A 12,672-nucleotide genomic window follows, 5' to 3' on the forward strand; every position below is an offset into this window, starting at 1 on the left:
TTTGTTCTACTTGATTAGCTAAAGTGTCATCCATAATTTAAAGAGAGAGATCCTAGTAAACCAACTCTAGGGATAATATCTTGACCTACATTTGAGTCATTTAGCAGACACTCTTATCCAGACCTTTATATTTTAGCTACCATAATCATGTCCACCAAGTAAGTCAGGAATGCTTCTACCCATTTTCTATTCTTATCTATTATTGCTAAACACCCTTCTTTCCCTCACTCCGGAATAGGTTATAACATGTATCAATGAAGTCCATTTCTAATTGTTGGAATGGATATTCTACCTGGAGGGTATTCTCCCAGTGGTGCTCTTCCTCTGCCTTGATGATTATTCTATGCACATCTAACACACCTTGAACAAAAAGGTTCTGTGAACAAAAAACATTTTTTTGTAAGTAATTTGTTATCACTTATGCTACGAAAGGTTACCTAATTCTTTCCATCAATGTTATCTAATTCATTCCATCATCCCCTCTGTTGATACATGGCTTTGCCCATGCATCAATATTGCTGCATATCTAAACAATGACTTAGGTAGTATGGGCAACTTATCCTTATACCAAATTCCCTCAGTATAGACAGCTCCTAACTTTTCCCATTTAGAAATCTCCTTTACTGGTGCTCTAGACAGACAAAACCCTACTAAAAGATAGTCAATGTTAACTTCCTCTTTCAAATATTGCTGTGTGGGTGTCTGTGGTTTAAAGCCTGTCTTTTTCTCTTCTTCATCTGCCTTTCTGTTGCTATTGCTAATTTTATCCGTCTCTTTAATAGGAACCTCACACTTCTCTGGTAAAGGTACATCATCTAATAAGTTCAAAATCAACTGAGCATGTGTAATAGGTTTACCAGAAGTGGTTCCCATAACTCTTATGGCAGAATTCCCAACTGGGGCTGCTCTCTTGGCCAAAACCTTGGAGAATTGCACTATGCATCACTTTCTCTAATTACACCCCCCTCTACCAAGTCTTCAAAGGTGGGAGTAATCTCTTTTATGGCCTCTGCTTTCGGTGGGGGTGACAACCACATTCAACAGAATCATTCAACAGGTTATCTATACATAACCTGGAGTTCAGGATTGGAATGCATGCCTACTCTCCTGACATCCCCTGTTTCATAACCAATGGAGCAGACAGTCTTTCCACTGTCTGATGTCCAGAAGTTGAACAACCAAAATCTTTTCCTCATTTGTTCTTGCTCCTTCAGACTTAAATTATATCCTAAATACTTAAAAAAAAGTCTACCATTTTTTTAAACGTATTATTGCAAATGTTATAACCTAGTTCAATAACAAAATATAATAATACTTATTATATTAATTTCACAGCCTTGTCTTCAATATCTTGCACTGCCATCTCATGTGCTTAAATTACAGATATGTCTAAGAACTTTAAACTCCATCCTAATTATCAGTTCTACAAATTTCCTTAAAGTTAGTATCACAAGTGACCCTTTTTCTTCATTATCCAAATGGCCCTCCTATGCAGCTGATCAGACCCCACAGGAGAGCCATAATAGAGGTCAAAAGTCATACCACTCCTTCACAGAAGGGTTTCTTCCTAGATTAGACAAATTAACGAAAAATCGTCCAACTTTATCTACATATTGTATCTCAGGTTCCCGGAACTTCCCTTATAAAATTAATTCACGTGTTTAATTAAAACTCAGAAAATAAAACTTCCAAAATGCCATGTGTGTATACCCCTTTAAGATATTCTGTCCCTAGGAATTTTTCCAACGAGAGACAACGAAGTGCTCCTTTTTCCATAAAATAAGCACAAACATTTGGTCATCATTCCTTATACTACACCGCTTCAGAAACCCAAACGCTGACTACAAACAAAACCTAATAATAACTCCACTGTTCATCCTCAAATCATTAATCATTTGTTTTAAACTTCCTCGATGGTTATGTGTACTTAATTGAACATACACTACCCTTGGATACAATCCTGTACTTCAACTCTATGAAACTCCCCTATTTAACGTACTATTTGATTAATTGAACCCAAGCTTGCTTTACAACCTTAAAACCCCTTCAGTTTGTCTGCAAGCAGGCCCATTCTGTTTGCTAGGAATACCCTGCCATTATACACACAACTGTGTTTAATGTGCATTGTCCCTGTAAAAATAAAATGAACTCGACCTACAATTCACTTTCCTGACTTGACATTGTTCCATGGAATGGAAACAGATTATAATGTTAGCTTACATTCACTTCCTGTTCAATTCACTGGTGTTACTAAACAATCAAACCACGAATCAATAACCAGAATCTATCGCAGAACGATTCCATTATTTACGATTCTATTATTCAGACCAGAATCGCTTCCAGCCACATATAGTCCAGCGCTCACAACCAACTCTCCTCTTTTAACCCGTAGGGAAAAATATGACCTCTTTTCAAACAACTTTCTGCCTTACCTCTATCGTAAGATTAAAACCAATGTTACAACTTTCTCCTCTCTTTCAGCTTCACTCTTATGAAATGTCCAAGACTTAAAAAATACCATGTAAATCGCTAAATTTATAAAATACTTCTTTCAACTCTTTTAGCATAGAATTGTAACCACCGAAAGGTGTTTATTTTTATCTCAATTACCTATCCGCTCCTTATAATTCATTAGATTTAGGTAACTGCCTTGATTCCGTCATTCAAATACAACTTCCATTCTCTATATATCCTTTCAGCGGGCCATTTAGACCACAAACAACGTACTTTATCAAATTCGCCTCGCTATTATTTTGTTTGAATGAATTAGTCTTTCAATTTAAACTAAACAAGCTATCAAAACGTTCGGTTTCTATCTTAAACAAACGCTAACAACCGTATCGTTCCAGTCAAAACATAACAATAATTAAATTAACATTCAGTCCCCTGGTGCATGGGCTGGGATACGAACCCGGGCCTCCCGCATGGTAGGCGAGAATTCTACCACTGAACCACCAACGCTATTGCTTAGGCCTGCAATTTCGGTGGTTGTGTCCTACTCGGTCACAATGTTTACAGGGAGCCTTACAATCCCTTGCATAATGCCCCGACTTCTGACAGTTGAAACATGTATTTGCCTTATTCCTATCCATTTTTTTTTACCCCGACAGTTACCCCGACAGTTACTGTTAGATGCTCTACCTCAACAGGTTCACTCTTTTTACAGTTTCGGTGATGATGACCTACTTTATTGCAGTGTTTACACAGTGCCTCACAATCTCTGGTGAAATGACCCGGTTTGTTACAGTTAAAGCATCTATCTCCCCATTTCTTTTGACTGTCTCTATCCACTTTTCTCGAGTTCCTCCATTTCTCCACCTCTATCCACTTTCTCAATAACTTTACTAAATCCTGTGTCTCGGTGGGGGCCTTGGGAGTCCTCTACGTCTGAGAGGATTTACTACTCATGTTCGTTAAATTACTATCGTAGTTATTCTGCTCCTTCTCACAACTTGTGTGTGCTTTCTATTAATCTCTGTATGTGCTTTTTACCGCTATTATCATTAACCTAGAATTTTAGAATAATTATTTGTATGAATCCTGAATTATCTTATTATTCTATGTGTATCTCTTACCTACTGGTAATTTCCTCTAGGATCCCAGAATAATTACTTTCATGACTTTTGATAGATCCATTAAGTCTCACATGTATATGGCTTTTGACCCTCTTATCTATCTCACACGCAATTATCCTCTTACCCCTGTGGAAATTTCCCTGTGTCTATGTGTTGCTATGTGTTTCTCTTTCTTGAAAGTTTATCTATAGAGGTGACTTTTGATCGGACATTAGGTCGCATACGTCTACGACTATAAGCTATTTTCCAGGGGTCGTAAAACCCTAGTTAACAGCCTATTTCTCTGTCGTTCCTTGCAATTATTGACTCGTTAATATCACGTATCTCACTCCGCTATATTAGGTTTCCCTCCTTCAATGGATAATCAGACCTAGATTTGCGCCTCCGGAAGATCTGACCATCCCCTCCTAGGCGTATTTAGACAGGCGACCTATATTAATGTAATCGTGTCTCTGACCTCCTCCCTCATAATTATATTACTATATTTCGCCATTCCAATTTACGTTTTGTGCCAATGTCTTTCAACCAATTTTATGTTTAAGGTCTCAACATTTAGCTAGTTTATATTGGTAGTGGCCACAGATACCGTGGAGTCATTTCGGACCCCTGGAGTCATTTCCTCCTGTTTGGATTTATACCCGATTCCTAGCTTCCATTTGCACAGAATACTTGGTTGCCTTCAAAACATTTTTCTCTACACAAAATTATAAAGACAGGTCACCAGATATAAACCCCCTCGGATATACCAGCGTCTAACACCCAGAGTACATTAAAATCCTTTATTAACACTCCCACCTTTCACTCTCACATCAGTCAATTCAACATTTAATGCAATCATACAGGTGCTATCCCCCAAATCTGTGAATAAAGAGCACTGACCTTATTGTTTTGCAGCTGAGGTTTCAATGTTGGTAGGATTTTGTCACCGCTTCTGTCGTATACCAATTCGCCACAGGCCTGTAAAGAACCCTCAGCAAGGGGCCAGGTCTTTAATCTATGGATATTTCATCCGCCCGTGCACGGTTTCAGTGTCTCCATGGAATGACAGGAGCGGGTATTGAGATCCGGCTCGAAGGACCAAGCTGTGAAGGGAATTATTTTATCCCCATGATAATAATTAACAATCAATAAGCCTTGACTAATTCCCAAGGTTTGTAAGACAATGGGTTAATAATTAGGCAAGGACTCAGCTTTCTGCAGAAGGTTCGTGCGGTTTATTCAGAGAACGTTCTGCCCAACATTAACAAAGATGTTCATTTTATCCTCTCTCTCCGCTTACGCACACACCTCCACACCAACAGTAGATTTCCTACGCACACACATACACACAAACAGTAGGTGAACAGTATCTCTCCCTTGACTTCCCACCACTGTTAATCACTATCCAGCACTGTCTGTGCCTTCCCCCAAGATTACTGAGACCTTGAGAGTTACTCCCATATTTGCCTCCAAAGCCTCTCAAAGTTGCTAGGTCAGGTAGAACAAATGTCTACAGTCCTCTTAGGTCCATACGCACACACATTTCTCTCCCTTTCCAGCCTCTACTAGACTTTATGGGACTAACGTTCAGTACATTAATTATTCATTATCCATGCTACATAACTACTAATTAATAATGGATTATTGATTCATTTACCTTTATTAGATAATTCACTTATCAATAACAAAACATGTCTGCAGCATCCCCAAGAACACAGTGGCCTCCATCATTTTTAAATGGAAGAAGTTTGGAACCACCAAGATTCCTCCTAGAGCTGGTGACCCGGCCAAACCGAGCAACCTCGGGAGAAGGGCCTTGGTCGGGGAGGTGACCAAGAATCCGATGGTCACTCTGACAGAGTTCCTCTGTGGAGATGGAAAAACCTTCCAGAAGGATAACCATCTCTGCAGCACTCCACCAATCAGGCATTTCAGGTAGAGTGGCCAGACAGAAGCCACTCCTCAGTAAAAGGCACATGACAGCCTGCTTGAATTTTGCCAAACGTCACCTAAAGACTCTCAGACCATGAGAAAAAAGATTATCTGGTCTGATGAAACCAAGACTGAACTATTTGGCCTGAATGCCAAGCATCACATCTTGTGGAAACCTGGCACCATCCCTACGGTGAAGCATGTTGGTGGCAGCATCATGTAGTGGGGATGTTTTTCAGCGGCAGAGACTGGCAGACTTGTCAGGATCAAGGGAAAGATGAATGAAGCAAAGTACTGAGAGATCCTTGATGAAAACCTGCTCCAGAGCACTCAGGACCTCAGACTGGGGTGAAGGTTCACCTTCCAACAGGACAACGACCCTAAGCACACAGCCAAGACAATGCAGGAGTGACTTTGGGACAAGTCTCTGAAAGTCCTTGAGTGGCCCAGCCAGAGCCCGGACTTGAACCCGATTGGACATCTCTGGAGAGACCTGAAAATAGCTGTGCAGTGACACTCCCCATCCAACCTGACAGCTTGAGAGGATTTAGATGCAAAGAAGATTGGGAGAAACTCCCCAAATACAGGTATGCCATGCTTGAAGCGTCATACCCAAGAAGACTTGGGTCTGTAATCGCTGCCAAAGGTGCTTCAACAAAGTACTGAGTAAAGGGTCTGAATACTTATATTTTTTTATTCATGACACTCCTCATCCATAATTATCGGTTATACAGTAATTGTGCCAGCCCTACTGTAGAGATCTTTTCAGTGTCAAAAGCACTATACACTGAGTGTACAACACCTTAAGAACACTTTCCTAATATTGAGTTGCCCCCCCCTTTTTTTCCCTCAGAACAGCTTCAATTCATCAGCATAGGTGTCGAAAGCGTTCCACAGGGATGCAGGCCCATGTTGACTCCAATACTTCCCACAGTTGTGTAAAGTTGGCTGGATGTCCTTGGGGTGGTGGACCATTCTTTATACACACGTGAAACTGTTGAGCTTGGAAAAACCCAGCAGCGTTGCAGTTCTCACCTACTACCATACCCCATTCAAAGGCACTTTAGTCTTGGCCATTCACCCTCTGAATGGAACACATACATAATCCATGTCTCAATTGTCTCAAAGCTTAAAACTCCTTCTTTAACCTGTCTCCCCTTTATCTACACTGATTTTTAAGTGGATTTAACAGGTGACATCAATAAGGGATCATAGCTTTGGATTCACCTGGTCAGTCTGTCATGGAAAGAGCACGTGTTCCTAATGTTTTGTGCACTGTTTGGTACCATTAATAATGCCATAATCTAGTTGCTTTTTTGAAAGGCAAGAATATGCAATGACATTCAAGCCATCAAAATCACATTGGTCATTATACTGTAATAAGCACACGTATATTTCCAAATAAATTTTGGTTTGATTCAAGATATTGTAACATAGCATCCAGTGCTTGACTTGGCAGGAACTCATCAAATCAAGTTTTTGTCACGTGCACCGAATACAACAGCTGTAGACCTTACTGTGAAATGCTTACTCACAGGCTCTAACCAACAGTGCAAAAAAGGTATTCGGTGAACAATAGGTAAGTAAATAAAAAGACAGTGAGCGAGGCTATAAAAGTAGTGAGCTACATACAGGCACCGGTTAGTCGGGCTGATTGAGGTAGTATGTACATGAATGTATAGTTAAAGTGACTATGCATATATGATAAACAGAGAGTAGCAGCAGCGTAAAAGAGAGGGGGGGGGGGGCACACACTGCACATAGTCTGGGTAGCCATTTGATTACCTGTTCAGGAATCTTATGGCTTGGGGTAAAAACTGTTGAAGCCTTTTTGTCCTAGACTTGGTACTCCAGTACCGCTTGCCGTGCGGTAGTAGAGAGAACAGTCTATGCCTGGGGTGGCTGGGGTCTTTGACAATTTTTAGGGCCTTCTTCTGACACCGCCTGGTGTAGAGGTCATGGATGGCAGGCAGCTTAGCCCCAGTGATGTACTGGGCCGTACACACTACCCTCTGTAGTGCCTTGCGGTCGGAGGCAGAGCAATTGCCATACCAGACAGTGATGCAACCAGTCAGGATGCTCTTGATGTTGCAGCTGTAGAACCTTTTGAGAATCTGAGGACCCATGCCAGATCTTTTTAGTTTCCTGAGGGGGAATAGGCTTTGTCATGCCCTCTTCACGACTGTCTTGGTGTGTTTGGACCATTCTAGTTTGTTGGTGATGTGGACACCAAGGAACGTGAAGCTCTCAACCTGTTCCACTACAGCCCCGCCGGGGTGTGCTCGGTGCTCCTTTTCCTGTGGTCCACAATCATCTCCTTAGTCTTGGTTATGTTGAGGGATAGGTTGTTATTATGGCCCCACCCGGGCCAGGTCTCTGACCACCTCCCTGTAGGCTGTCTCGTCGGTGATCAGGCCTACCACTGTCGTGTCGTCTGCAAACTTAATGATGGTGTTGGAGTTGTGCCTGGCAATGCAGTCGTGGGTGAACAGGGAATACAGGAGGGGACTGAGCACGCACCCATGGGGGGGCTCCAGTTTTGAGGATCAGCGTGGCAGATGTGTTGCTACTTACCCTCACCACCTGGGGGTGGCCCGTCAGGAAGTCCAGGATCCAGTTGCAGGGGGAGGTGTTTAGTCCCAGGATCCTTAGCTTAGTGATGAGCTTTGAGGGTACTATGGTGTTGAATGCTGAGCTGTAGTCAATGAATAGTATTCTCACATAGGTGTTCCTTTTTGTCCAGGTGGGAAAGGGCAGTGTGGAGTGCAATAGAGATTGCATCATCTGTGGATCTGTTTGGGTGGTATGCAAATTGGAGTGGGTCTAGGGTTTCTGGGATAATGGTGTTGTGAGCCCTTACCAGCCTTTCAAAACACTTCATGGCTACGGACGTGAGTGCTATGGCTCTGTACTCATTTAGGCAGGTTGCTTTTGTGTTTTTGGGCACAGGGACTATGGTGGTCTGCTTGAAACATGTTAGTATTACAATCATTGACATGTTGAAAATGTCAGTGAAGACACCTGCCAGTTGGTCAGCACATGCCCGGAGCCCACGTCCTGGTAATCCGTCTGGCCCCGCAGCCTTGTGAATGTTGACCTGTTTAAAGGTCTTACTCACGTCGGCTACGGAGATCGTGATCACACAGTCATTCGGAACAGCTGATGCTCTCATGCATGCCTCAGTGTTGCTTTCCTCGACGCGAGCGTAGAAGTGATTTAGCTCGTCTGGTAGGCTTGTGTCACTGGGCAGCTCACGGCTGTGCTTCCCTTTTGTAGTTTGTAATAGTTTGCAAGCCCTGCCACAAGACGAGCGTCGGAGCCGGTATAGTACGATTCAATCTTAGCCCTGTATTGACGCTTTGCCTGTTTGATGGTTCGTCGCAGGGCATAGCGGGATTTCTTGTAAGCTTCCGGGTTAGTCCCGCACCTTGAAAGCGGCAGCTCTACCCTTTAGCTCAGTGCGAATGTTGCCTGTAATCCATGGCTTCTGGTTGGGGTATGTACGTACAGTCACTGTGGGGATGACGTCCTCGACGCACTTATTGATAAAGCCAGTGACTGATGTGGTGTACTCCTCAATGCCATCTGAAGAATTGCGGAACATGTTCCAGTCTGTGATAGCAAAACAGTCCTGTAGTTTATCATCTGCTTCATCTGACCATTTTTTTATAGACCGAGTCACTGGTGCTTCCTGCTTTAATTTGTGCTTGTAAGCAGGAATCAGGAGGATAGAATTGTGGTTGGATTTACCAAATGGGGGGGCGAGGGAGAGCTTTGTACGCGTCTCTGTCTGTGGAGTACAGGTGATCTAGAATTTTTTTTTTCTTTCTCTCTGGTTGGGAAATACTGCAGGGCAAGAAATATTGCAGCCAAAGAATGAACTTTGGAACAATATTCATATGCTAGGAATGTTAAGAATGGTGGGCCTCCCGAGAGGCGCAGTGGTCTAAGGCACTGCATCGCAGTACTAGCTGTGCCACTAGAGATTCTGGGTTCGAGTCCAGGCTCTATTGCAGCCGGCCGCGACTGGGAGACCCATGGGGGGGGGGGGGGGGGCGCACAATTGGTCCGGCGTTGTCCGGTTTAGGGGAGGGTTTGGCCGGCAGGGATGTCCTTGTCCCGTTGCACACCAGCGACTCCTGTGGCGGGCCAGGCGCAGTGCACGTTGACACAGTCACCAGGTGTACTGTGTTTTCTCGGACAGATTGGTGCGGCTGGCTTCCGGGTTAAGTGGGCATTGTGTGAAGAAGCAGTGTGGCTTGGTTGGATTGTATTTCGGTGGATGCATGGCTCTCAACCTTCGCCTCTCCCGAGTCCGTACGGGAGATGCAGCGATGAGACAAGACTGTAACTACCAATTTGGATACGACGAAATTGGGGAGAAAAGGGTAGAAGAAAAAACAAACAAGCCTGTTCCGTGGGGATCTAAATAATAATCCTGCCATATGGTTTATTATTTTGTGATGACATTAACCTCTTAGGATGCATGAACCGCTAGCGGGACACCTACGACAACATCCGGTGAAATTGCAGAGCGCGAAATTCAAAATACAAAAATCGTAATATTAAACATTCATGAAAATGACGTAAGGCACTTGTATTTAAAAGCATAACTTCTTGTTAATCCAACCGCGTTGTCAGATTTCAAAAAGGCTTTACAGCGAAAGCATACCATGTGATTATCTGAGGACAGCGCCCTGCGTACAAAAGCATTAAACATTTTCCAAATAAGCAGAGGTGTCATAAATGGCGATAAAGTAAATCCCTTACCTTTTTGAAGATCTTCCTCTGTTTGCAATCCCAAGGGTCCCAGCTACATATCAAATGGTCGTTTTGTTTGATAAAGTCCTTATTTTTATCCCAAAAAAGTCAGTTTAGTTGGCACACTTGATTCAGTAATCCACCTGTTTCCCTCGTTCAAAATGCATACAAAGGAATCCCAAAAGTTACCAATAAACCTCTCGGCAGGTTGTGTTCATGCCACATTTAATAGGTAATGCATATTTACCATTAAAATGCATCTCTTTACTATTAGTCACATTTAAAAAAATATATATATATTTAAAAATGAAATAAATAAAAGAAATCACAAACTGAAAGTCCTGGGAAAAAAATGGAGACCCCGAATGTCCCGGCATGATTTGCGCTCTGCTTTTCTCCCTCCAAAGATGGCCTCAGCAACAGCCACCTATGGACAGAAGGAGTCCTCCGACCAGAACTTCGACTACATGTTCAAGATCCTGATCATTGGCAACAGCAGTGTGGGTAAAACCTCCTTCCTGTTTCGCTATGCTGACGACTCCTTCACGCCGGCTTTTGTCAGCACGGTGGGCATCGACTTCAAGGTGAAGACCATCTACAGGAACGACAAAAGGATAAAGCTGCAGATCTGGGTGAGACACTGACCTTAACTGATTCTGTCATCCCTCTGTTAACCCCGAATGAGGTCATGTTTGTTATTAGGGGTGTTCTGGCTTTAAAGGTCCAATGCAACTGTTTTTCTCTCAATATCAAATCATTTCTGGGTAACAATTAAGTACTTTACCCGGGATTGTTTTCAATTAAAATGGTAAAAAGAATTTAGCTTGAAGTGTCTAAGAGTGAGGAGAGAAACTGAAAGCGGTTTGGACCCATGATGTCACAAGCCAGGCCAAAACTCCATCCCACCAAAACAGGCTGAAATTTCAGGTAGTCTTTTGAAATGACTCTTACACTAAAAGGGCAGTATCATAATTTCACATTATTTCTAACTTCATTCATAGTGTGAAAAAAAAGAAATATATATATTAGTACCAGCTAAAAGGTTGGACACATCTACTCATTCAAGGGTTTTTCTTTATTTGTACTATTTTCTACATTGTAGAATAATAGTAAAGACATCAACAACACTATGAAATAACACATGTATTAACCAAAAAAGTGTTTAACAAATGTAAATATATTTTAGATTCCTCAAAGTAGCCAATCAATCAAATGTATTTATAAAGCCCTTCTCACATCAACTGATGTCACAAAGTGCTGTACAGAAACCCACCCTAAAACTCCAAATAGCAAGCAATGCAGGTGTAGAAGAACGGCGGCTAGGAAAAACTCCCTAGAAAGGCCAGAACCTAGGAAGAAACCAGGCTATGAGGGGTGGCCAGTCCTCTTCTGGCTGTGCCAACCAGGCTAAGAGGACTGGCCAGGCTAGACTCCTACTATAATAGTAATATATGCCATTTAGCAGGTGCTTTTCCGTACGAAAGTTTGGCTTTTTAGGGGGCGAGTTTGTTTAGGATTTTGGCAGACCCCTATGCTTTCATGCACACATCTCCATTAGAGGCCTATGACAGCGGTGCCTGGAGAGGCAAGGGGGCAGAGAGGAGCAGTATCCGCAGTATCGGTACACTAGCAGAAGGTTTGTGTCTCTAGTGCCAGTCTCTCTCTGTCTCTGTGGCTCCTGTGAGGAATATGTTTTAGCTCTGAAGATTGGTTGTGACACCACGTGCGTCATGGTGGGTCGTCTGCATCCACCCCCTTCAGCAGAGTAGACCTCGCTGTCGAACAACACATACAGTACCAGTCAAAAGTTTGGACACCTACTCATTCCAGGGTTTTTATTTATTTTTACATTGTAGAATAATAGTGAAGACCTAAGGAATCATGTAGTAACCAAAAAAGTGTTAAACAAATCTAAATATATTTTGTGAGATTCTTCAAAGTAGCCACCCTTTGCCTTGATGACAGCTTTGTACACTCTTGGCATTCTCTCAACCAGCTTCATTAGGTAGTCACCTGGAATGCATCGCAATTAACAGGTGTGCCATGTTAAAAAGTTAATTTGTGGAATTTCTTTCCTCAATGCTTTGGACTAAATCAGTTGTATTGTGACAAGGTAGGGTTGATATACAGAAGATAGCCCTATTTAGAAAAAGAACAGCTCAAATAAGCAATACACACACACACACACACACACACACACACACACACACACACAGCTCAGATCTAAGGTGGTGGTAGCTATTCTCATCACAAGACTTTAATAAGGAGAGTACATCCACACCCAATATATAATCTTGATTTATATGCTGCTTGACGTGTGGAATAAACCAAGATTATATGCTGTCAGTGTGGGTTTACTCTATTCATATGATCTTGTGAGCACGACCATATCCCTGTGTCATAAGATAGCTGAAGACAGAAAACG

The 12,672-nt window shown here is 42.4% G+C and overlaps 1 protein-coding gene and 1 non-coding gene across 2 annotated transcripts in view; one reads left to right on the forward strand and one right to left on the reverse strand.

Annotated features, from left to right (window-relative positions):
* LOC106568946 (ras-related protein Rab-3A) overlaps positions 1–12,672 on the forward strand; it is a 31,577-nt gene that overhangs the window by 13,665 nt on the left and 5,240 nt on the right. Inside the window, exon 2 of the mRNA XM_014139812.2 lies at positions 10,655–10,879. Within this exon, the coding sequence (XP_013995287.2) occupies positions 10,655–10,879 (225 nt within the window). The remainder of the gene's footprint in view (positions 1–10,654; positions 10,880–12,672) is intronic.
* trnag-acc (transfer RNA glycine (anticodon ACC)) lies at positions 2,891–2,961 on the reverse strand. Its single transcript has one exon. It is a non-coding gene; the product is annotated as a tRNA-Gly (tRNA).

This window comes from Salmo salar, chromosome ssa14 (assembly GCF_905237065.1).
Source record: "Salmo salar chromosome ssa14, Ssal_v3.1, whole genome shotgun sequence".
NCBI lineage: Eukaryota > Metazoa > Chordata > Actinopteri > Salmoniformes > Salmonidae > Salmo > Salmo salar.